Source organism: Balaenoptera acutorostrata, chromosome 20 (assembly GCF_949987535.1).
Source record: "Balaenoptera acutorostrata chromosome 20, mBalAcu1.1, whole genome shotgun sequence".
Lineage (NCBI taxonomy): Eukaryota > Metazoa > Chordata > Mammalia > Artiodactyla > Balaenopteridae > Balaenoptera > Balaenoptera acutorostrata.
Window position 1 is genome coordinate 48,139,474 of NC_080083.1, and position 24,818 is coordinate 48,164,291.

The window sequence follows — 24,818 nt, forward strand, 5'->3', positions numbered from 1 at the left end:
CTGAATAACCCTCAAGTGTATGTATATACTTCATTTTCTTTATCCATTCATCTGTCAGTGGACATTTGGGTTGCTTCCTCCTCTGGTCTGTTGTGAATAGTGCTGCTTTGAACATGCATGTGCAAATATCTCTTTGAGACCCTGCTTTCAGTTCTTTTGGCTATATTCCCAGAAGTGGGACTATTCCTTTTTTAAAATCATCAAAAAATTGGTTCTTGGGGCTTCCCAGTTACTTGTTAGTGATTTCTTCATATTTTTTCCTAATGTATTCTTCAAACATTTTAACACTTCTGAAATCTAAATCCTTCTTACAACGATGTGTTCATTAATGTAGTTATTCTTTTGCTGTTCTCCACTCTCCAAAAGCCCTTCTTAGATTAGTGGTGGATCACAGTGTCTTGGATTCAGAAATAGGGTTTGGTAATTGGAGAAAATGACACTTGTAGTTCATTTGTGCTCTTACAGATTAGGTGGTATTTAATCTGGCTTTTAATAGCTTGAAATGATTCTCTCTTATAGCCATGATGGATACATGCATACAGGTGGACTTCATTCAGACTCTGTAAGAAAAATAGAGTTCAAAAGTTTCCATTTGTGTGAAATAAGATATTCTGTTTGAATTGAATGGTTTTTATATTTAAAAAATACTGGTTTATGTAATATAATTAGTAAATTTTTACTGATTGCTAAAAAAATAATAAAATTAAAATGGGCTACTTGGAAAAAAAAATACTGGTTTAAATTTGGTATAAATTAGAAGTTTCTTTTATAATCAGGCCTCTCTTGTATCCTGTGCTTTCTTAGAGGTAGCTTACATCTTAAAAGATCTGTAGAACGGTAATCACCGCTATTCATGGACTGTATATCCTGTGCCTGTTGCCTTCATCTGTTCAAACATTTGTGGAAACTGGCAGATAGGTGGTAATAGTGTTGAAACTGGAGTAGTAAGTTTTTAATCTGAACTTTAAAACCTAGGAAGAACTATTCATTCTAAAAGAGTTCCTCAGTAAATTCTTTTGTATTGGGGAAATCTACTGTAAAATGCTACTTACTTTTTCAAATTGTGATTTACGCCAGGCATCTTCAAAAATCTGTTGCCTTTTTTCACCCCATAATTAATAGCACTACCTAGCTGATGTGGAACTTGCCAGCAGTGGTGGTCTTTGGGGAAAGCATGTCCCTTTCTTTGGACAGTGCTGGAGAAGCGATTTGGTGTGACTAACTTCAGACATTGTTGCGATCCAAAATTGCTTTTTATTTATTCAGTATGTAGGGGTGGGATTAAGCAAATTTAGCAAAGAGGTGTATCCTGGGGGATTCTTTCTCAAGGAGGCAGATAGTCTATGTCCCTAGCATTTCAAAAGTGGCAGGACCTCTGAACCTAAACCTGCTCTAAAAATAAAGCCTATTAAAAAATCTTAAAAAAAAAAAAAAAAGTGGCAGGACTTACTGTTGAAGAATGTCAGGTCCCATTGTCAGCTGAGGGAAGAGAGCCAGCGTAGGGAAGAAAGGTCCCAAATAGGGTAGATGATGTCCAGAAAGAGAATTGTTTAGAAGTGACCGTTAAGGCATGGGCTGTCTTTCTGTTTGTGGTGTACGCTTGGTTTTATTTTCTAAACCCCTTGGTGCCAGTGCGTCTGGAGACTTCTAAATTATCTGATCACAGGTTTCAAGAAAGATGATTGCAACTCTGAAACAAGTGTGTGTTGTGTTGTCCACTGCTGTTGTTATTTAATAATGCATTTTGGACTTTGAGTATGTTGGTCTGTTAAACAGAAGCTTCAAGTCAGTTGCCTGTAATTCTTATTAGCATTATCCAGAATATAATTTATTCCTTTTCTTTATAGGCATTTGATCTAACAGAACAAAGATATGTAGCTGTGAAAATTCACCAGTTAAATAAAAACTGGAGAGATGAGAAAAAGGAGAATTACCACAAGTAAGTTATAATAGAGTGTCTCATTTTTCAAAATTTAGTAATAATAGCTGTAGTTTGAGCACTGTGTTAAGAGCTTTACATGCATTGCTGTTGTCGTTTCATTTAATCCTCCTAACTGTCCTAGGAGAGTGAATAAATTTTCCATCTTACTGCTAAGGAAACTGATACTTAAAGAATTTGAGTAACAGTTAAGAAATGGCTGAGCTGGTATTTAAATCTAGACTTCCCTTAATCCAAAGCCAGTGGGTTTAACCATCCCCTTCCATTGCGCATCTAAAATTAGCTATAATAAACAAGTAAAGCCTCAGAAATTATTGTTGCTTGTCTGTAGAAACCAGATGTGAGAGTGTTCTTCAGTGGTCTAGGGACCCTGGGGAGCTTCGGGTGGGGTTTGTCTGCTGCTTCAGTCACCTCGTCGTAAAGGAGACAATGCGGGGCACCTGGTGTGCCTCGGTGGTACTTGTTTGACTTGTTCAGTCCCTCAGTGCTGAGCTCACCTTCCCCGTCATAGTTTGTCCGTCTTAAAGTTCTTGGTCTTCAGCGTCCAGCTTGCTGTGCTTTCCCCTCTTCAGAATGCCACTCATGGTGGCCCTCATCTGTGCTTGGGGTACGGGGTGAGAGGGTGACTCTTTAGAATGAATAGTTATTACATGAGCGGGTGTGAATGTCTTTGTTCCACTGATGTCAGGCCTTGCCTGTCTCTCCCCTGAGCTTCGGAACATTGGAGTTCATAGCTCACTTGCTTTGGAGGCCATGCAGACTTAATTTGCTGTTAGGATCCCCACTGGGTTTAATATTGTTTCCTTGTTGTAGGTACAAGTACTACATTAGACATGTCCTACCCCTGAAAGGAGGAAACAGCCCCTTTTGATATAAGGCAGTCTACCTCCTTTCTATAAAAGCAGTTTTTTTTTTTTCCTATAAATAGTACTTTGGAGGGAAAAAAGCAGTGGACTTTAGCCAACTTTTAGTTAGCTTCTAAGTCTCAATGGAAAAATAAAACATTTCTACATCATCAACCCATTCTTCAGGCATGGAGCAAGGCAACTGCTGCTCTATACCTGCTGTTCATCAGGGACCCGGGAACTCTTGCTGTTCCATGCAGATTGGCAGTGGCGCTCAGCACTGGGGGAGAGAAGGTTCCTGTGGCGTTAAGAGAAACAGGGCTTAGCAGAGGTAGGAAAAAGGCTGGTGTGTGCTCTGTGCATGGCACCCCTCACGCGTGCCCTATGTGAGAGGCAGCTGCAGTCCAGATGCTTCGGAGGAGCAGTTACACTATTAGAAGTACATTCCAGGCACTTGACATGCAGGGACGAATAGCACGCGGCAGCAAATGCCAGGGAGCACTTGAGAGAAGGAAACCACATGTTATTCTGACCAGTTAGAAAAACGGTGAGAAATGTCCTCATTATATTGAGACTCAGAGTACCTAAGGGTATAGGAACAGTTCCTGCATCTCTTTCAAAATACCCTTCAACTATCCTCAGAGGCTGTTCTGCAGCTTGTGTGCATGACCCACTCCAAACCAGCTGACTCTACAAGGGGACAACCTTGGTCAACCTTGAGGAAATAGTTCCTGTGCAGAGACTTATACAGATTTTACCTAGTCTCAGTATCCAGCTTTCAGGCTGATCTTAAAGAGAACGCTGGTGTCGAATACTGTAGTGGCTGCATGTGGGGTTGTGCTCACTGTAGCCTTCTGAAGCAGTGAGGGATTGAAGTCAGGACCATGTACCTCCTTGACACATTTGGCAAGCTGTTTTGAGTCCTGACGGGTGTAGATTGGTTCTCTTTTCACATTTGTCTACCAGATGGAGTCACAGAGCAAGCGAAGGGGGCAGTCTCGTTTTTCTGAGTTCTGCACCGGCTCAGCTGTGGTTCGCAGTGGTACCCTCCTATTCTTTGTGTCCTCACCAAGGCGGGAATCACGACTCCTGAGCACCTTCTGAGGAGCCATCTCGGCAGGAGCCGTTTCCCAGTTGACAGACACACTGGGGAGGGGGTGTGCAAAGATTTTGTGACCTCTATTCATCCTTGAGGGGAAATTCTTACAGCACTTCCACCTTTCTTTGAAAGATTTTGCTTGCTAATTGATAGGAAATCATACTGATGACTTTCAGGCTACAAAAAATAGTGAATTAGCAAAATGTTATTAACTCCCTTGAACTTAAATTAAGGAGGCTTATATCAGGCACCAAACAGATTTTAGAGAGTGCTTCAAAAATTCAGTGTTAAACTGAAAAGTAGTACACTTCAGTGTTGTGGTAACATTATAAAATATGAAAGTGCTACTGTTACCCTGCATAGTAAGGTCTTTTGATTGCTTTTCCCTTTGTGGGGATGACTTCCGAGCCCCATCTGGAATCAGAACATTTATTTGGGTAAAAAAGAAGGAAAAATTCAAAGAAAATAAAAGGTTGTTGTATTGTTTATTTCTGAGTTCTGTTCTATACCCCCTTTCCTCTCCTCTCCCCACAAACAGAAAGTAAACTGATTGTTTTACTTTTGCATTATTAAAGCATTAATAGGTATTACTCGATTTCTTTAACTCCCCAAAATAGCATATTAAGAACTTTATGGTAAGAAAAACTTCATATAAAGCTATCCACAGAAATAATTGTATCTGAAGTAGTTAGTATACTCTTTTTTTTTTTTTTTTTTGGCTGCGTTGCTACGCGCGGGCTCTCTCTACTTGCGGCGAGCAGGGGCTACTCCTTGTTGCAGTGCGCAGGCTTCTCATTGCAGTGGCTCCTCTTGGGGAGTGTGGGCTCTAGGCGCGCGGGCTTCAGTAGTTGTGGCACGTGGGCTCAGTAGTTGTGGCTCGCGGGCTTAGTTGCTCCATGGCATGTGGGATCTTCCCGGACCAGGGCTCGAACCCGTGTCCCCTGCGTTGGCAGGCGGATTCTCAACCACTGCACCACCAGGGAAGTCCAAAGTAGTTAGTATACTCTTGTATGATACTCTTCTAATTTTCTAGGATAAAATTACTGAAAGTCTAAATATAGATCCACTTAGAGTAAAAGACTAACACTTTAGTGGATAAGTTTCTTCCAGCCTCCTATTTAAGTTTCTGTATTTATAGTACATTAATCCCTTGGATGCTTAGTTGAAAGTTGAACATATAAAGGACATGGCAGAGCCTCTGCCTTGCCTGCTGAACCGTAAGGAATGGCCTTAGAGCCTGACGTGACGTTGAGGGAGTGCTTTCAGTGACACACAGAAAGTTTTCTTAGTTGGCGAGGACTTTGCCATTTTCTTTGATTCATAATTTTTGCCTCCTTTATTTTCCTCTATTTTTTATACCATGATGGAGAAATTGGTCTCTACTCTGAAATGCACAAAATCAAGAAGTTAAAAGGGCAGAGAGCTATAGATTTATAGTGTGTGAGAGTAAGAAATGACTTAACGGTAATCTGTTTAGACCATAGGTTTCTAACTTTGTTTTTTTTTTTAGAAACAGCATCACCCTTATTTTACCAAATGAAATATTACATGGAATCTTTTTTTTTTTTTTTTTTGCTGCACTGTGTGGCATGTGAGATCTTAGTTTCCCAACCAGGGATCACACCTGTGCCCCCTGCATTGGAAGCATGGAGTCTTAAGCACTGGACTGTCCCGTGGAATATATATATATATATTTATATTTATTTATTTGTTTATTTATTTATTTATTTAGGCTGCGTTGGGTCTTCGTTGCTGTGCGTGGGCTTTCACTAGTTGCAGCGAGCAGGGGCTGCTCTTCGTTGTGGTGCACGGGCTTCTCATTGCGGTGGCTTCTCTTGTTAGAGAGCATGGGCTCTAGGCGCCCAGGCTTCGGTAGTTGCAGCACGCAGGCTCTAGAGCGCAGGCTCAGTAGTTGTGGGTGCATGGGCTTAGTTGTTCCATGGCATGTGGGATCCTCCTGGACCAGGGCTTGAACCTGTGTCCCCTGCATTGGCAGGCAGATTCTTAATCACTGCACCACCCGTGGAATCTTGATATATGAAAAAGGACAGTGTGGAGCTGCTTTGGTGGGATGGGGGGTTGGGTCAAAGCTACATTTGCTTAGCTTCTCTTTGGAGGCGTCCAAATCTAGGGAGCTCCCTTTAAAATTTCTAGTCCGCTGCCATGGTGGTGCAGGCCCACAAGGCCAGAGAGGGGGCATCATGGAGCTCAGACTCAAAGCCAGGCTTCTTGATCCCAGTGCCTCCTGCGTTCTAACACTGCTCTGCCTCAGTGCTGGAAAGTTTTTTCTTTTCACAAAGACATAAAGATGCTGATGAAATTAAGCATCAGAAGAAGCAAAAACTGCCAAAAATGGCCACTTGAAAAATAAGCCTAATCAAACAAATTTCCATTGGGGAAGAATATTTAATTACTTTTAGATTCCTATCCTTCCCCTCCCTCTTCCCCTAGTTGTTCCTCAGCTTTTCTTTGGTTGAGTACTTTCTGTGTATTTTTGACATGCTAGAGTACATTTCAGAAAATAACACACTTTTTTTTTTATCATACTATGGAAAGTTTCCCTTTTCTGACTCTTGTCTTATAACAAAATGCCCCAAACTAAATGGTGCTAGATTACTTAAAATATAATAATATCCTATTACTCTCTTTGTAAGTAAGAACTAAATGTTATTCTTTTAAAATTCAGTATATGAATTTGCCAAATTATATCGTACATTTTTGTTCCTAGTCTTACTAAATAATTTTAAATTGGAAAAGTACTAAAGAAGAAAGATGTTAATACATACATACATACATATATATATATATATATATATATATATTCTTGTTATAAGAAAACTAGGGTTTCCATAATTTCAAAGTTTTTATCAAATTAGCATTTTCTTAAAGTAAAGCTGATAGTCTTTAAAATTTTTTTTTGTAAGGAGTAGGATTTAAAAACAAACAAATACAAAGCATTGCTAATTGCCTTATCTAACAGGTAATCCTTTTACCCAGTGAATTTGCATGCTAAAATTGATCCCCTTGATGTAACCCCAGGATATATAACATTTATAGATAGAAAATATCAGCTTTAGAGGAAAGAAAAAAATGCTGTCTTTATAATTTTTCAAGTTCTGATATTTGGGTATAAATATAAAAGAGATGAGATTACCGTAGAATGAACTCGAAAGGGATAAAAGGTTAGCACCTACTATTTTCTTAACAGCTTGGTAGATACTGGTAGAGAAAATAGGATGAAGAAAGATCAGGGGACTAGATCGACCTTAATGGAATGAATGTTTGGGAACAATGGAGAAGTGAAAGAATAAATTAGGAGTATCCTGGAAGAGTTCTAAGAGACAGGCCAAAATACAAAATGTTAATTTTCCATTTTGTTTACAGGCATGCATGTAGGGAGTACCGGATTCACAAAGAACTGGATCATCCCAGAATAGTTAAACTGTATGATTACTTTTCACTGGACACTGACTCGTAAGTGCTATGCCATTTTAGCTTAGCAGATAATATTATTTTCTTGCAGTGTGTTGACTACTCATGGAATAGAGTTTAAATCTGGGTCCAGGAAATGCTCTCTGAGGGGACCAAATATACTTATGGGCAAATGATCATATTTGAATTCAGATTTGGGCCAGCAAGACGTCTCTTGGCCACAAGATGTGTGCTGTTGTGTGCTGGTAAATGTTTAACAACCAGCTTGGTGGGGAGAGGCATAGGGCTGATTTGTACTGTTTGCCAATTTCTGTGGTATAAATACTCTGAACATGTCCAATTTAAAAAAAAAAAGAACAGCTTTATCGATATATGTTTACATACATACAGTTCACCCATTTAAAAGTATACAGTTCAGTGGTTTTTAGTATATTCACAGATACGTACATTGCAGCCATCACCATAGTCAATTTTAGAACATTTTCACCACCTCAAAAAGAAACCCTGAACCTTATGCTATGGTCCCCCTATTCTTCCACCCCCACTCCCTGCTGTAAGCAACCGCTAATCTACTTTTTGTGCCTATAGATTTGCTATTCTGGACTTTCATATGAATGGATCATATAGTATGTGAACTTTTGTGACTGGCTTCTTTCACTTAGCATGGTGTTTTTTCAAGGTTCTTCTTGTGTCATGTATCAGTACTTCATTCCTTTTTATGACTGAATATATTCCATTGTATGGATACACTACCTTTTGTTTATCCATTCATCCTACCAGTGGCTTAAAAGCCAGCTCACAAAAGTCCTGAAAATTTATCAGCTCTCAGAAACGGGCACAAATTGGCGCCAGCATACCACCGAGAAGCACCAGTCAAGAGAGCCTCTGCCCCATCCTGGAGACTCTGATGAGCACCGATGGGCCTTTTAAAGAAGTGCCAGCAACGTGACTTTATCACAGAATGAGAATGAATGTGGCGTAGCCCAATGCTGCATCCTAAAATATAAGTTGGTTCAGAGGCTTATAGAGATTTCAGTCCAGCAATCTCATTTTGTAGGTGGAGATTTGAGGACCAGGGAAGTTAAATGACTTGTCTGAGATCTTTAATAATCGTAGGCGTTGTTGTATTTCATTACTTGGTATAGGTAAGCTTTAGACCTCTCGGTTTATCCAGGAGTTTAGAAATATTTCAGCATTTGGAAACATTTTCTCTGTTGGAGTCTGAAATAAATCAGGAGAACATACCTAGGTCTGGCCCACAAGTGTTTCCCTCCGCCTCTCAGGCTGTTCAGCCTGTTCCAGACAGCAACTGTCTCAGAGGTTGCTGCACAGAGAGCCGGCCCACATTTAGAAGTGGCCCCAAAGGGAGACCATAATTCCCTTTGGAAACATCCACTCAGGGATTTCCCCTTTCCAGTCGCGTGCACCCAGCACAGTCATGCGTGTGGCATGGAGTGGGGTTCAGAAAACCCCACTCTAGTTAGAGAGCAGGTTTCCACAGGGTGGCTTACTGTTTTGCTTTCAGTAAGTTCCTTGAATACTAGGAAGGACACACACCACCCCCCCAAATGTAAGTACAAAAATCGTTTCAAAAATAAATATAATGACTCGGATTATCTGCTGTTTTTAATTGTATACACACTTTTAACTAATCTGAGAAATTGAGTTGATTCTGTGCTATTGTTAAGTTGTTTACTTTGTTCTTCCTGTTGTGTGTATGGTGAATTTTTATCAAAAGTAAGTCAGACCATTGTTTTAGAAAGTCTTCTGAGAGTTGTTTGGGTATTAAAAGTGAGATTTTATTTTCAGCTTGCATTGGGTCCAGAATAAATTCACTAAGCATGAGAGTCTATGCCTCAGATTTCAGCATATCAGATCAGAGAATCTATAAATTTTAGGCATATTTTCTCAAATAGGGTGCTAGCATGCTAGGACATGCTATGTTTCATAAGAAGCATAAGCTGTTGTTCAGTCTGGGGATCCCTCAGGGCTGTGTGTGTCCACATTTTGTTGCTGTGCTTTGGGAGGGCCTCAAATTGCCCAGAGCCCCATAGTGCTAGTCCTGCGCCTGTTTAATCTGAGGTGAGTTGGCCCTTGCAGGTTGTATTTACCAGGCTCCTTTGTCAGTTGTTATTCAGTGGGGTTCAGCCAATGGGGAGATAGGTGGGGGTGGGTGGAGACCCCTCCGCCCAGCTGTGGTTGCAGTTTCCCTTGGTGACTCTGGTTCTGGTTGCACCACCTCCTCCCTTTGGCCCTCTGGCCTTAGGGTGCTAATGCCTTCCTGCTCTAGATGATTTCTGGGGTGCTCACTGGCCACTTTGTCTTCTCAGCTCTTCCATCATTTCTGGGATTAGTTCCCTGAATTAAAGCCCCTCTGTTTTAAATACTGGTTTTTATTTCCCAGCTAGACCCTGAGTGATTTACCCAGATTGTCACAGCTTAGAATACTTTAAAAGGTATTCATCTCTCAGGAAGCCTTTCTTTAGCTTATAACTGCCTTGGAAGATAGACACATGACCCTTAATGGCACGAATGGTATGTAGTTTTAAATTTGGGGCTGTATGATATATGTATGATGGAATATTACTCAGCCATAAAAAGAAACAAAAGTGAGTTATTTGTAGTGAGGTGGATGGACCTAGAGACTGTCATACAGAGTGAAGTAAGTCAGAAAGAGAAAAATAAATACCGTATGCTAACATATATATATGGAATCTAAAAAAAAAAAATGGTTCTGAAGAACCTAGGGGCAGGGCAGGAATAAAGATGCAGAGGTAGAGAATGGACTTGAGGACACGGGGAGGGGGAAGAGTAAGCTGGGACGAAGTGAGAGAGTGGCATGGACATATATACACTATCAAATGTAAAATAGATAGCTATCGGGAAGCAGCCGCATAGCACAGGGAGATCAGCTCGGTGCTTTGTGACCACCTAGAGGCGTGGGATAGGGAGGGTGGGAGGGAGATGCAAGAGGGAGGCGATATGGGGATATATGTATATGTATAGCTGATTCACTTTGTTATAAAACAGAAACTAACACACCATTGTAAAGCAATTATACTCCAGTAAAGATGTTAAAAAAAAAATTGGGGTCTGTATGATATACTGATACAAGTGAAAGAAAAAAACTCATACTGTGTAATAATACATTTGTTAGAACCATCAATACTTTAAAAAGCTCTTTTATACCTTGTGTGTTTAGCAAAGAGAAATCATAGTATATGCCAATCTGGCAGGAGAGGTAGTATGCAACCAGCCCTTGCGACCTAGGCAAACCCTAGATTCTTCCTCACTGTCAGCACTTGAGGTCATATAAAATGTTTGCAGTGACAATTGTGTATTTGATCATAAGGTACTTGTTTAGAAATGGAGCATTGTGTAGATAGTAAAAGAGGTATCTAGCTTAAATACATTACGATTCCTGTCAGTATTGTTATAGTCTTGATTCAATAAGAGGTATGCCCTGGGTGAACTTTAGCACAGCAGGTTCCAACAGGAAGGGTGCAGACGCTCTTCACCGAAAGAGTAAGCAGTTTTCTTCCAGTAAACCACTCAGTTAGCTAATACTGAATAAAGAATAGAAGAATATTTTAAGGAGCAAAGAAGAAAGAAGTGAGAAGCTAGTAACCTGACGTTTTCAGTGGGGCTGGTTTAGACTTAATCTGCTTGCTCTTTTCCCACGGTCAAATGTTGGTTTATTTGTGTTTAGGTTTTGTACAGTATTGGAATACTGTGAGGGAAATGATCTGGACTTCTACCTGAAACAGCACAAATTAATGTCGGAGAAAGAGGCCCGATCCATTATCATGCAGATTGTGAATGCTTTAAAGTACTTAAATGAAATAAAACCTCCCATCATACACTATGACCTCAAACCAGGTATGTCTAATTTTTAGGAGACAGTATTGGTAGTATTCCTTTGGTCTTATAAGTGACTTTTAATTTTATAAAGTTAGGGGACTTGGCTGGGGACCAAGAAGGCCTAATAACATCTGACTTTAAATTGCCTGGGTAGTGGGAATAAGAGAGTCCTGGCCACACAGCACTGGGTTTAGGAGGGTGGGTCGTATTAAATGCTCTGGAGAAACAATGCCCTTGTCTTAGAGCCAGGGCAGTTCATGATGTCAGTCCGATTAAGAAAGAACTGCTCTGGCAAGCTCGGTTATGTTTTTTCCCATTACTCACACTGCATAGCAGTTCCTCTACTCCAAGTCTCTCTGATAAGTGCCCCCACATTAACAAATTAGTTTACACATATGCCTCCCATTTCATTAAATTCCGAGTGGAATTTTCCATCTTTTCTCATGGTTACTATCTAACATTGATAGTCGCCAGTCGAGTAGAGAGCAGTTAGACTTCTTACTTCTGTCTGTTGTTGTCATTCTGAGCTGTTGCTTAGAAGTCTGCCTATGTTGTCTGTAGACAGCTCTAACCAGCTGAGCTTAGGTGTTGGGAAGATTCCCATTTACCTCCTGGTGGGCACAGTTGTTAACTTTGCTTTCCTCTTCTGATAGCTACATGTTAAATCTCACTATTCACTATTCTTTAATGTTCTAGTATAATTCAAATGACTAAAAAATTCATCACAATGAAGTGATTTTTTTAAAAGATGGCTATTGTGTGATTGGGTTTTCTGTCACTGAATCCATTACATTTTCCTGCCCCAGGAGCTGTAGGTGGCACTGTGGTACTAGCTTAGATTCCCTTGTATGTTTTCTTTGATTCCCGCCCCCCCCCCCCCCCCGAAACTACTGTCCTAAACAGGGTGGTTAAGAGATCCTTACTGAAAGTTCGGATGTAACTTTTCCACTATTTTTGACCAACCATAGAAGTGATACTTTACTTTGGCTAGTTAATTATTTTTTTCCACTGCTCATAGTGGTGGTTTTGGCACATTAAGCAGGTGATTCTTGGAAAAGAGAAATTTGCCGCCAGACACTTAAAACTCTCCCCTAGCATCTAGAGTCCAGATCGTTTTATTCCAGAGATTTAAATGTTTGCTGTTATATGTAAGAGTTTCAGTTCAGTTGTCCTCTTCTTGCCTGTTATTACCTTGGTTTATTTTAATTAGTAAGTCTTTTTTATTCATGAAGATTTTTATCTTTTTAGGTAATATTCTTTTAGTAAATGGTACAGCATGTGGAGAGATAAAAATCACAGATTTTGGTCTTTCCAAGATCATGGATGACGATAGCTACAATTCAGTGGATGGCATGGAGCTAACATCACAAGGTGCTGGTACTTACTGGTAGGTACCTGGGAGATATGTCAAGTTGGCTGATGGAGATGTGGCTGTGCTATACTGAAGTGTTGGTAATTATTAATTAAACTACATCCTGTCTGCTTAGGCAAAAATGCTGTATACCATAGTAGACTTTTCTCTCCAAATATTTGCTGTCTTTTCAACAGTTTGACTCTTTGTATTTACATGAATTTGTCTTAATTTGTCTTTCTGTTCTTGAAAAACCATTGAGAAAGAGATTATGTGTGGCCAGGTGTTTGAGTTGTTTGTTTCCTCCATAGGTTTGCCCCTACTGAGTAGATAGAGAATGAGGTTGCTCATGTGTATGTACAGAATGGCCTTAAATTCTTTTCAGAATTTCAAATGCAGGTCTCTCTCTTCATGAGTTAATGGGATGAGGGATTTGTTTGTAGAGTTGCCTGAGGATGGTGGACTCTCAAGAACTAAGGAGTTGTGAAGATTAGGATGTAAAATAACCATAGCATCCCTTGAAATCTAAACAGGAAAACATGAGCATGGTTTACCAAGAAATTTATCCATTTCTGGCAGCCATGTTCTAAAAGGTTTTGAGCCACATTTCTTCCCATCTGTTGTCACTCATCTACCCTCAGCCACCCCACCCCAGCTAGCTCTGCCTGCCTGTTCTATGCCCTATCCTACTCTGCCTAGTATTACTTTTGACAGTGAGAACCCATAAAAGATACCTGCAGCTCAGGCATTTGACTTTGTGATTGTAAAGGCATGTTACCAGAGCTTTCTTTTCACTTCTGTGGTGGTGACACAAAGCCATACATTGGATGTGTAATTCTGAACATGGAAAAGCCTCCAGTAGCACTAAGGGAGGGGGAATACATACTGTTAAACCCCAGGGTCAGTTGGCCAAATCACTTATGTTTGAGACTGAAGGGCCCTGGCCCTTAGCAGATTAGTGACTCTCTCGGAATGAGGTTGTTGATCTGAAACAGACAGAGAAGAGGGGGACGTCAGTCCTGGTCTTACCACTCCCATCATATTAAAGAAAGACTCAACCATATCCTGCTAGAAACACCATGTACACAAAATTTCAACTTTCCCTTGCTCCGTATTGTTTGTGGAGATGGTACCTATAGTGAAAATCAGTCCCTAAATTAAAACTTTGAGATTCTAGGTTTAAAATAGAAGCTACATTTACAGTGTTTATTCACTTGGTGGTTGTTGTGGGTTCCTGTCAGTAAATGATACAAAAATATCTGTTGTTGGAAATTCTGGAAGAAGGTCTATACCTCTGTTATATAAATTCACCAGAACTTGGATTTTAGCTTTTCATTTGATAGCTTGTTCTTTTTTAAAGGTAAAGATTTTTCATGTTTAAATTAATTATCTCATTGCTGCCTATTGCTCTATTTGCTAAGCTATAAAATTCAGTGGTTGGAATTTAAATAAAAATATATAATGTTTGGGATTTGCTTCAAAGTAATCTGGGGGAGGTGGAGAGGGGTGTATATATGAACAAAGATTTGCCGCATGTTGACAATTATTGAAGCTGGATGATGTTTACTTGGGGTTCATTTTACGATTCTTTCTACTTTAGATCATATTTGAAGATTTTTTTTTCATAATAAAGAGTAAAGTAGAGAGGGAGCTACTGAGAAAATTAATTTTATGGGTTTCTATGAAGGTTTAAAAAGTCTCCATATTGGAGACTTTAATCACCATCCTCAATGTGTCATCCTCATATTATGTCCCAGACACATACAGATAGAATGGGAGGACATAACAGATTTTAAGTGATTGTTTGCGGCATTTGGTTGTTCCAGAATTCTTCTACATGGAATACTACTTTTAAATAAGTAATCCCTAGACTAGGCCTTGAGAATCATTTTTCTCTATGAGGATTTTATCATGATGGCATATGCAACCATGTTTGTTTTTTAAACACAATTTAGTGTAGTATCTTAGAACTGTCTTCTACTCTCCCTCCCACAGTCCTTGATAGGGACTTAGAATGCTTATTATTTGGGTGAAGAACTAGTGTATTTCTTTCTTTATAGATGGGGAAACTGAGTCCTAGAAAGTGATATGCCAGACTTGTACTATTAAGGGACAGTGTCTATTTGGCCAAATTATTGCTCTGCATTTGGATAAGTCCAACAACCTCTGTTCTTCCTCACCACAAACAAGAACTTACTTCTTCCCCACTACTTCCACCAAAAAGTTATAAGTACATTAAAAAAATCATTTTAGAATCAAGGTTCTATTTGTTATTTATCCAAGATCATATTTAAGTTATGTATATTAAAGAATCAAGAACCACAAAAACTTATGGTTCAGGGAGGTTTTAGTGGCATTTGGAAGAGCTGTTCTTTTTATGGATTCTTTTGTCTATATTTTTATTTCTTCGCCTTTCTCTCTCCCCCACCCCCCTTTGTGAGTTCTCTGTCTATATTTTCACTTTTCAATGTGTGTTTTGGCTAAAAGCTTTCGTTGTGAAATAATAATCTAGGTCAGTGGTCTTAATCATTTAAAAATGACTGTTAAAAATAAAAAGGAACAACGTGAAACTAAACTTCTTTTAAAAAAAAAAAAGAAAGAAAAACCCATCATCTGAACATTTTCTGCCTCTAAACTCTTGTGATTCCCTTCCAGCTATACATTTAGATTTCTATACCAGAAGCACAGCGGGGTTTATAATAGTTTTTCACAGAATTGATTTTGCCAGCATGAAATCTGCAGAAATCAGTCTGTTATCTTCAGAATTCTGCCTTCCAGCTGGGCTATGGTGAAGACTCCAGGCAATGAGGAGAAACATATTTATTTGGTTTCCTAAATGCTGAGGCACTTACCTTCCACACCATACAATTTGGTGTGGTTGGCTGTCCAGCTAGTCTTTTTAGAGGCCAGGGGTGGGTGGGGAAGGAAGGAATTCAGATGAGGATTGAGTTGGGCTAATAACTAGTAGTTTGTTTGGCTTTTTGTGCACTATTTGTTAGTCTTCCATAAGCCCCTGATCACCCTTAAAGTAGGGAATGTAAAATATCCTTTCATAATATGAACTTTAATGTCACCATTGACTATAATTGTAGTTATTTTTAGTCTAGATTTCCAAAAGAGGCTACCTTAAGAAGACAGAATAGCCACTCCCCTCAGAGATTTGTACTGGGTCCTGAATTCATTTGGACTTTTAAAATAGTAATTTATTTTGGAGACATCTTCTGCCAGCCTGAAAGGAAATCACACCACTTCTAGTTGCATTTTAATGTTTGTTGCTGCAGCTGTCATAAAAGGGAGTGCACTTCTTTTGTGCTCCCCCTCCTTTTAAAAACTTGTTGAATGACACCTTATATTAGGCACAGCACTGGGAAAGGAGGCTGGGGTGGGTAAAGTAGGAACTAGGGAGAATATTCACCTCTCTCCGTAAATAAGAAACATGTATTTTAAGGCTTTATAATAGGACATTGCCGCCTCCTTAAGTTAGAGTGTCTTTTCATCTACTTTATCCAGCTGGGTCTAAGCTGGCTTTTCAACTGTTAAGATTCAGATATTTTTATTTCTAACAGGGTCTTTATTTTGCCTTTTTGTAAATGTCTTAGATTTATACAGTCTTTTTCCTAAGAATTTTTATTTCCCTTTTGTCCCAGGTATTTACCACCAGAGTGTTTTGTGGTTGGGAAAGAACCACCAAAGATCTCAAATAAAGTTGACGTCTGGTCAGTGGGTGTGATCTTCTACCAGTGTCTTTATGGAAGGAAGGTAATGAAGACGGTTGGATGTGGTGGCTTCTGTCTTAGGTGGTGCGTGTACACGGTGGCATTGTGTGGATTATTCTCTTGTCGTTAATCATTGGGTTATACAGAATGCAATCCTGAAAGTTGTGGTTTGAAGAAAATACAGACTTTGATTATAAAAGCTTTATGCATAAGCAGAAATTTTCAGTCCCAAGGCACCTAATGAATTCTGCGGGGCTGTTGAAGACATGCATTTTTTGCTGTTCTCAGATCCAGTCTATGTTTTTTTTTTTTTTTTTTTTTAGGAGGGTAAACTGATTTAATGAAGCAAACATATTCATAGTATAAAATACTAAGTAATCATGAGAAGTGATGATACTTATTACATTGTTATGTGAAAAATACAAATTATAAAATAGCATGTACAGATGTTTCTACTGTATTTTTTTTTTAAGATTTTTAGATATTTCATGTAATGTCTGAAACATTTATATTAACATATTTCCATACAAATACAAGATTTTTAGAAATTTCATGTAATGTCTGAAACATTTATATTAACATATTTCCATACAAATGACCCAATGAAAGTTTAGTATTAGTTGTTTTGTTTGTTTTTTTATACTGCAGGTTCTTATTAGGCATCAGTTTTATACACATCAGTGTATACATGTCAATCCCAATCACCCAATTCAGCACACCACCATCCCCACCTCACCGCAGTTTTCCCCCCTTGGTGTCCATATGTCCATTCTCTACATCTGTGTCTCAACTTCTGCCCTGCAAACTGGCTCATCTGTACCATTTTTCTAGGTTCCACATACATGCATTAATATACGATATTTGTTTTTCTCTTTCTGACTTACTTCACTCTGTCTAACAGTCTCTAGATCCATCCACGTCTCAACAAATGACTCAATTTCGTTCCTTTTTATGGCTGAGTAATATTCCATTGTATATATGTACCACATCTTCTTTAGCCATTCGTCTGTTGATGGGCATTTAGGTTGCTTCCATGACCTGGCTATTGTAAATAGTGCTGCAATGAACATTCGGGTGCATGTGTCTTTTTGAATTACGGTTTTCTCTGGGTATATGCCCAGTAGTGGGATTGCTGGGTCATATGGTAATTCTATTTTTAGTTTTTTAAGGAACCTCCATATTGTTCTCCATAGTGGCTGTATCAATTTACATTCCCACCAACAGTGCAAGAGGGTTCCCTTTTCTCCACACCCTCTCCAGCATTTGTTGTTTGTAGATTTTCTGATGATGCCCATTCTAACAGGAGTGAGGTGATACCTCATTGTGGTTTTGATTTGCATTTCTCTAATAATTAGTGATGTTGAGCATCTTTTCATGTGCTTCGTGGCCATCTGTATGTCTTCTTTGGAGAAATGTCTATTTAGGTCTTCTGCCCATTTTTGGATTGGGGTGTTTGTTTCTTTGATATTGAGCTGAATGAGCTGTTTATATATTTTGGAGATTAATCCTTTGTCCGTTGATTCATTTGCAAATATTTTCTCCCATTCTGAGGGTTGTCTTTTCGTCTTGTTTATGGTTTCCTTTGCTGTGCAAAAGCTTTGAAGTTTCATTAGGTCCCACTTGTTTATTTTTGTTTTTATTTCCATTACTCTAGGAGGTGGATCAAAAAAGATCTTGCTGTGATTTATGTCAAAGAGTGTTCTTCCTATGTTTTCCTCTAAGAGTTTTATAGTGTCCAGTCTTATATTTAGGTCTCTAATCCATTTTGAGTTTATTTTTGTGCAGTCTATGTTTTGATTCTGATAATATGTACAGGGAAATATATGAAATAGTTTACTAAAGTATACAGTCTTCCCAAGAGCCATTCTTAAGGGTCCCAAGAATTGAAACTTGAAAAATCTGCAAGGCTTCTTATTGCCAACCACCCCATTAGTTAGAGCTTTTATTAATAAAAGCATGCTTTGTATTTCTGTACCAGGGAGGTGACGTCAGAAAGTACTCATTGTCTGTTACTTCTGGTAAAGGTGATACATTATTTGCATAAGTAAAAATGTAGATGGTAAACTACATCTAATGAATTGTCACATTTGTGTTTTCCTTGTGAGCATAATATCTTGTATAAATGTATATGTTGGGATCCAGTTGTATATTTATATTCTTATTTCTGCTACCAGTGTGTTTGTGTGTTTTAGCGTTCCCCATTGGGCTGTGGGTTTAAGCCATTTGGGAGTTCTGCAACTTCCTTAGACTCCTAATATTTTGATTACAATCTCCAGACCAAACTCTTAATTCAGATCTCAGCTTCCTCTTTAACTTCTCCTTGGGCTTTGTTTCTTTATTGTACCTATCTAACATGGGGAAACTATTCAGAGCTAATAGGGGTTAATTATTATTTATACTCTGATATTGTGGAAGTGCTGCTGATAATGGTGGTAGAGGTTATCTAGAAAGAATTGTGATCTCAGTAGAAACACTGTAGAGATGACACTAGGTGTGAACTTATTTTTTTTAGGAGTTTATTAGAAGATAGCAATTTGTGGCACAGATGAAGCCACTCACTGAGTAGCCCCGACTCTGTTTTTTTTCCCACTTTGTCGGTACCCCTCTCCTCTTTCACTTCCTTTCCATTTCTTCATCTGTGTCTCGGGTCTGTCAGTGGCACACATATATATTGCTAAAGCCCACAGGTATCACTCAGGGCAAAAGAGGTTGCTGGGTCCTGCTCTGAATCTGCTTTATCTTTGCTGTAAGCAAAGCTTAGCAGAGGTGTTGTGATATAGCAGATGCTGCTTCTGGTCCCAGCTCTGCCTTAACCTAGATGTTGGAATTTGAGCAAGTTACTTAAGCTCTGAGCCTTTCCATCCATTATCTATAAAATGAGAGAATTAGAGGAGATCATCTCCAAAGTTCCTTCTAGCAGTTCTTGTTGAGATGTGTCTTCTCCTTTCCTTTCTCTTTGGTTTTGAATTGTGTTCTCTCTCTCTCTCTCTCTCTCTCTCTCTCTCTCAATTAATTAATTAATTAATTAATTAATTTATAGCTGTGTCGGGTCTTCGTTGCTGCGTGCGGGCTTTTCTCTAGTTGTGGCGAGCGGGGGCTACTCTTGGTTGTGGTGTGTGAGCTTCTCATTGTGGTGGCTTCTCTTGTTGCGGAGCACAGGCTCTAGGCGTGCAGGCTTCAGTAGTTGTGGCATGTGGGCTCAGTACTTGTGGCTTGTGGGCTCTAGAGCGCAGCCTCAGTAGTTGTGGCGCACAGGCTTAGTTGCTCCGCGGCCTGTGGGATCTTCCCGGACCAGGGCTCAAACCCGTGTCCCCTGCATTGGCAGGCGGATTCCTAACCACTGTGCCACCTGGGAAGTCTGTGTTCTCTCTAATTTTAACCAGAGGCCTTCCTTTGTTTGTTTTGTTTTTATATGATAGCCTTTTGGCCATAACCAGTCCCAGCAAGACATTCTACAAGAAAATACTATCCTCAAAGCTACTGAAGTGCAGTTCCCGCCAAAGCCAGTAGTAACACCTGAAGCAAAGGTAAGTTTCGACCCATTGGCCAGCAGAAATGTCTGCTTTGCTTTCTCTATTATTTCTCTGGGTAATTTGTCCAACCCCTACCTTCTTCTCCCCCTCTCTTCCCACAACAAACATTTATTGGGTGCCTGTTAAGTACTAGACACTGTTCTAGGTAGTGGAAGGAGCTGTGACTGTGTGTCAGTGAACTACACAGACAAGGTCCCTATACTTACGGAGTTTACATTTTACTAGGTGAGACGAACAATAACTAAAAATGAATACATTTCAGGTGGTGATAAATGTTTTGAAGAAAATAAATCGGAGTAAGGGAGTAGAGAGGGGAGAACCCCCTTTTTTGATGGCATGGTCGGGGAAGGCCTCAGTGATGAAGTGACTTTTTTGAACGGTCTTGACTGATGTGAAGGTGGGAGCCATGTATAGATTTGGGAGAAGAATATTCTGAGCAGAGAGAAGTGAATAAAGCTCAGATGTGAGTGTGAGCTTAGCAGGTCCACAGAGCAGGCCGAGCAGAGGGGAGAGTAGTAGGAGAGGCAGCAGGATAGATTGTAAACTGATGGAAGGCAGTTGAAGGTTTTAATCAGGGCAACTTTGTGATCTGATTGCTGTTTCAAAAGCCTGCCCTGGCAGCTGTGTAGAGGGAAAGTTCAAGGCAAAAGGAGTTTATTTGATTGGTGCCCATCCCAAGAAAACCTTCCAGCTCCAGGTATCTCACTAAGAAAGCTTAATTTTTAAAGGCCAAAGGATCCTTATGTTCATTTCTGTGAATTTGTTATTTTCCAAATGCTTTAATAAAGCAACTATGTGTAGGCGTCTTTGCTTTTGAAAAACCAGGAATTTTATTAATTAAACATGAAAAAAATAGAAAATCAGTAGTTCATTTTATGTTTTAGATATATTAAAATAGACTTTACTTCTCAGAGCAGTTTTAGATTCACAGCAAAACTGAGTGGAAAATAAAGCATTGCCATATACTCCCTGCTGACGCAGCCACCCCCTCTACGGATGCACAGCCTTGCCCCTGTCAGCATCCTGCACCAGAGTGGTACAGCTGCTACGATCAATGGACCTACATCCAGGCATCATTACCACCCGAATGTAAAGGATGGACTTTGGATGATAATATTTTAGATTTTTAAAAATTGGTTCAATTTAAAATAATTATATTGTAAGGCTGTGATTAAATAGAACTGGCTGGTTAAGAAATGGGAGAAGACAGATAATCTATGTAAGGGCCTTTGTGTTTACAATTGTAGAAGCTGAGGCCACATAGCTCTTCGTACCTAGCACAAAGGAAACCTCCATGTTGGTAGTGAATTAGGATTCTGAATCAGTAAGTTTTTATGTCTGCAGGACTCTTGAGGAGACAAGTCCTGTTCAGGTTTTCCTTTACTATTTAGATGTAGTAGTGCCTGAGCATTTGCCTGATGATCTTTCAGGGAAAAATAAGATACACCGAGAAAGCATTTACCCATCTGTGACACACTGTAATGTTGGTCAGTGTTGGTCTCCTCACCCTGCACGTGGTGATAGTTTGTCACTACAATTTCCACTTCCTCAGGAAGTTCACACGAGACCGTGGTTTGTAGATGCAGAACTATGAAGTTAGACTGTGCCCATGCACATCAGCCAAGGCAGAGAAAGGGAGTTTTGCGTTGGTCTTTGTGCTTTGGGGACAGAGATCTTTAGAGGTCATGCCCCGTGCCCCCTCGGGAATGGCTCAGCCATCTTCGCTGGGGAAGGAGCCAGCGGCCACAGAGAGATGCTGCGTCTGGCATGTCTCTCCTGGGTCTGCCTAGTAGTTTCCGGGCAAGGCCCTAAAGCCCCTTCTCTTTAGGAGACGTTTGCTCTGGGCCCTGGCAGCTGCTACAGAACCTCCTGGGTCCCCTCTTGGGGTGCCAGGATTATCTGCTTCAGGCTTCTTCAAGAAACTTTCCTTTCAGGCATTTATTCGACGATGCTTGGCCTACCGAAAGGAGGACCGCATCGACGTCCAGCAGTTGGCCTGTGACCCCTACTTGCTTCCTCACATCCGAAAGTCGGTCTCCACAAGTAGCCCTGCTGGAGCTGCTATTGCATCAACCTCTGGGGCGTCCAATAACAGTTCTTCGAATTGAGACCCACTCCTAGCCACAAACTGTTCAACACACACAAAGTGGACTAATGGCATTCAGCAGCGGGTTTGGAACATAGCGAATCCAAATGGATCTCATGAAACCTGTACCAGGTGCTTTTATTTTCTTGCTTTTTTCCCATCCATAGAGCATGACAGCATCGATTCTCATTGAGGAGAAACCTTGGGCAGCTCTGGCCAGGCCTCGTAGGAAAAGGCCCCGCCCAAGGTTCCGGCGTCAACGGCCACTGCGTGTGGCTGCTCTGAGTGAGGAAAAAATTTAAAAGAAAAACTGGTTCCATGTACTGTGAACTTGAAAACATGCAGACTCAGGGGGGTGGTCCCTGATTCAGTGCTTCAGATGAAGAATGTGGACTTGAAAATACAAGACTGGGCTAGTCCAGTGTCTATATTTAAACTTGTTCTTTTCTTTTAATAAAGTTTAGGTAACATCTCCTGAAAAGCTTGTAGCACAAAGGCTCGGCTGGGGATGGTGTTTGACTTCGGAGGAAAAAAGTTGCTATTGCCCGTTAAAGGCACTAGAGTTAGTGTTTTATCCCTAAATAATTTCAGTTTTTAAAAACATGCAGCTTCCCTCCCCCCTTTTTTATTTTTGAAAGAATACATTTGGTCATAAAGTGAAACCCGTATTAGCAAGTACGTGGCAATGTTCATTCCAGTCAGATGCAGCTTTCTCCTCCGTCTGGTCTCCTGTTTGCAATTGCTTCCCTCATCTCAGTAGGGAAAAAATTGAGTGGGAGTACTGAGATGTGTGGGTTTTTGCCATTGGACAAAGAATGAGGTTAGAACTCTGCAGCTTGGAGTCTCTCTAGGTTTTCAACTATTTCTTCACAATTTGAACACTTGACGGTTGCCCCTTTTAATTTATTTGAAGTGCTATTTTTTTAAATAAAGGTTCATCTGTCCATGCAGTCCTCTTGGATTCTCTGAATGTAGTAACTATTGAAACTGTTCCAAAGGTAGGCAAAAAATGGGCTGGGGAGCCAAATGCTCCAGGGATCAGGAGTCCTACCCACAGTCTCGTGTGTGCTTGCTAAATGGTGTACATTTCTTGTTAGCCATGATATTAAAACTTGATCAGCACATAAGCTTTCCTCTGTTAGATCTTTTGGCAGGAAACAACCTCCAAACCCCTAAATTTTGTGGGTGTGTGCTGGTGTGTGTGTCTGTGTGTGCACATGCACGCACACACTTTGTCTAACTCACTTTAATAGATTCATTGAAGTTAAATAATCTCAAAGGAAATAGGTATTTCAAATATGAACATTCTCTTGGAACTAATTTTTTTTTAATTCGGTTGTTTCTGAGATGTATGATCAACTGAAGATGGAGCTGAAATGGGAGCCACATGGCCCCACCGTGCCCTTGAAACAGCAGAGCACTCGACAGTAGAGGGGGAAGGAGGCCAGAGTCTGAACATGTGGTAGCCAGCTTGGAATGTTACTGACATATGTGGCAAAAGGGCTCAGCCAGAAATATTTAAAGATGCAGCATTCAGGCATGCGAGTTCCCTAGGCAGGGGGGAGGGCAGTCAGGAAGGGTAGAGAGCTCTCAAATGACTCATGACTAGTATTTCTTTTACATGTGAAAAATGCCAGTAGTGACACATTTTCTAGGACCTTTGTTTGTTTTGTGGACTTGCCCCACTCTCTCCAGTGTCAGGAGATCTTAAGGGAAGATGGAGTGTTCCAAATTGGAGAGAGGTTCGTGGGTGTATTGTCGTGTGGAACTCTGAAGGGAAGGAAGTCAGCTCCAGAGTCCTTGTTGCCCCTAGCTTTCCAAAGCGATTTTATTGCAATATATATATTTATACACATGTATGTATCGTACCTTTTTTTTAAACCATTACTTTCACACTGCTAAGCAGAGTACCCATGGGGTCTCAAAGGTTGAGCACAACACCGAAAGGATGGTGTCTGTATACGTGAAGAGATGGATGAAGTTGAGACCATGTTTAAACTTACTCAAGATAATTAAGTTCTGTTCCTCTTTTCTTCCCTCTCATTCAGTGATCTTGAAGTGTTTGTTTAATTTTTAACTTTCTTTTAAGGATGAAGGAATGCTGCATCTTTAAGACTTCCCTCTAACTTCCTGCCTCCTTTCCCCCAAGTTCTTATGAGTGAAGCTGTAGGACTTTATTTGGTGATCTACTTTTTCTACCCTCATTTTGAAGAAGGGATGCCCTCTCTTCTTGCTTTTATTGGGTCTAGGGCTTGGTTGGAGCTGATTGGGCTTGGTTGAGTCTGGCCAAGGCCTCTTTCCACTACATGGATAAGCCCCAGGGAACATGCAGAATGTTGACCTTTTCTAGACTTGTAAGTAACCAGTGAAATCACTAAGTGGAGTTCTTCCATGACATATTTTGTTAATATGGGTTTCACTTTTTCCAAGGATAATCCCTCATTGCCACAATGTTGATTTACTTTAAACAATGACAAAAAAATGTGTACTAATTTGTAATTAAATCCAGCCAGACTGTTTTGGCTTTTCCCAATTTGGGGGGTGGGGAAAATATTAAAATAAGTTTTAAGAAGTGAATTTCCCAGCCTCTTGATTTTACTCTAGTTCTCCAGCTTCAAACGGGGCCCTTACCCACCTAGAGTACAGCTAGAGGAATCCTGGCAGCTGGCAGAATCCCAGTGGACGTTGCAGGCATGATGGGAATGTGGGTTCATGCAACATCTTTTATACCCCTGATGTGCCAACAGCTAGGCTGTGGGTGGGAATACTGCAGTGAACAGAGTGGGGAAGGCCCGGCCATGGCCATGAGCTCTCCATTCAGGGGTAAAGGCACTGGGCCCCAGGAAGGGGTGAATACAGGGGTCGAGGAGCGGGACTTGGGCTCTGAATCGTCCATCATGACATGGGCAGCTGTAAATAGAGAATCGCCAGTCAGAGCCGTACGCACCCCACTCTG

The 24,818-nt window shown here is 40.3% G+C and overlaps 1 protein-coding gene across 3 annotated transcripts in view; it reads left to right on the forward strand.

Annotated features, from left to right (window-relative positions):
* Positions 1 to 24,426, forward strand: part of TLK2 (tousled like kinase 2) — a 107,485-nt gene extending 83,059 nt beyond the window's left edge. For all 3 annotated transcript variants that reach the window (XM_057536135.1, XM_057536136.1, XM_057536134.1), the window contains 7 exons: positions 1,848 to 1,939; positions 7,268 to 7,357; positions 11,025 to 11,194; positions 12,425 to 12,563; positions 16,175 to 16,286; positions 19,663 to 19,770; positions 21,711 to 24,426. In XM_057536135.1, the coding sequence (XP_057392118.1) occupies positions 1,848 to 1,939; positions 7,268 to 7,357; positions 11,025 to 11,194; positions 12,425 to 12,563; positions 16,175 to 16,286; positions 19,663 to 19,770; positions 21,711 to 21,884 (885 nt within the window). In that variant the 3' untranslated portion in view covers positions 21,885 to 24,426. The remainder of the gene's footprint in view (positions 1 to 1,847; positions 1,940 to 7,267; positions 7,358 to 11,024; positions 11,195 to 12,424; positions 12,564 to 16,174; positions 16,287 to 19,662; positions 19,771 to 21,710) is intronic.
* Positions 24,427 to 24,818: the final 392 nt, after the last annotated feature.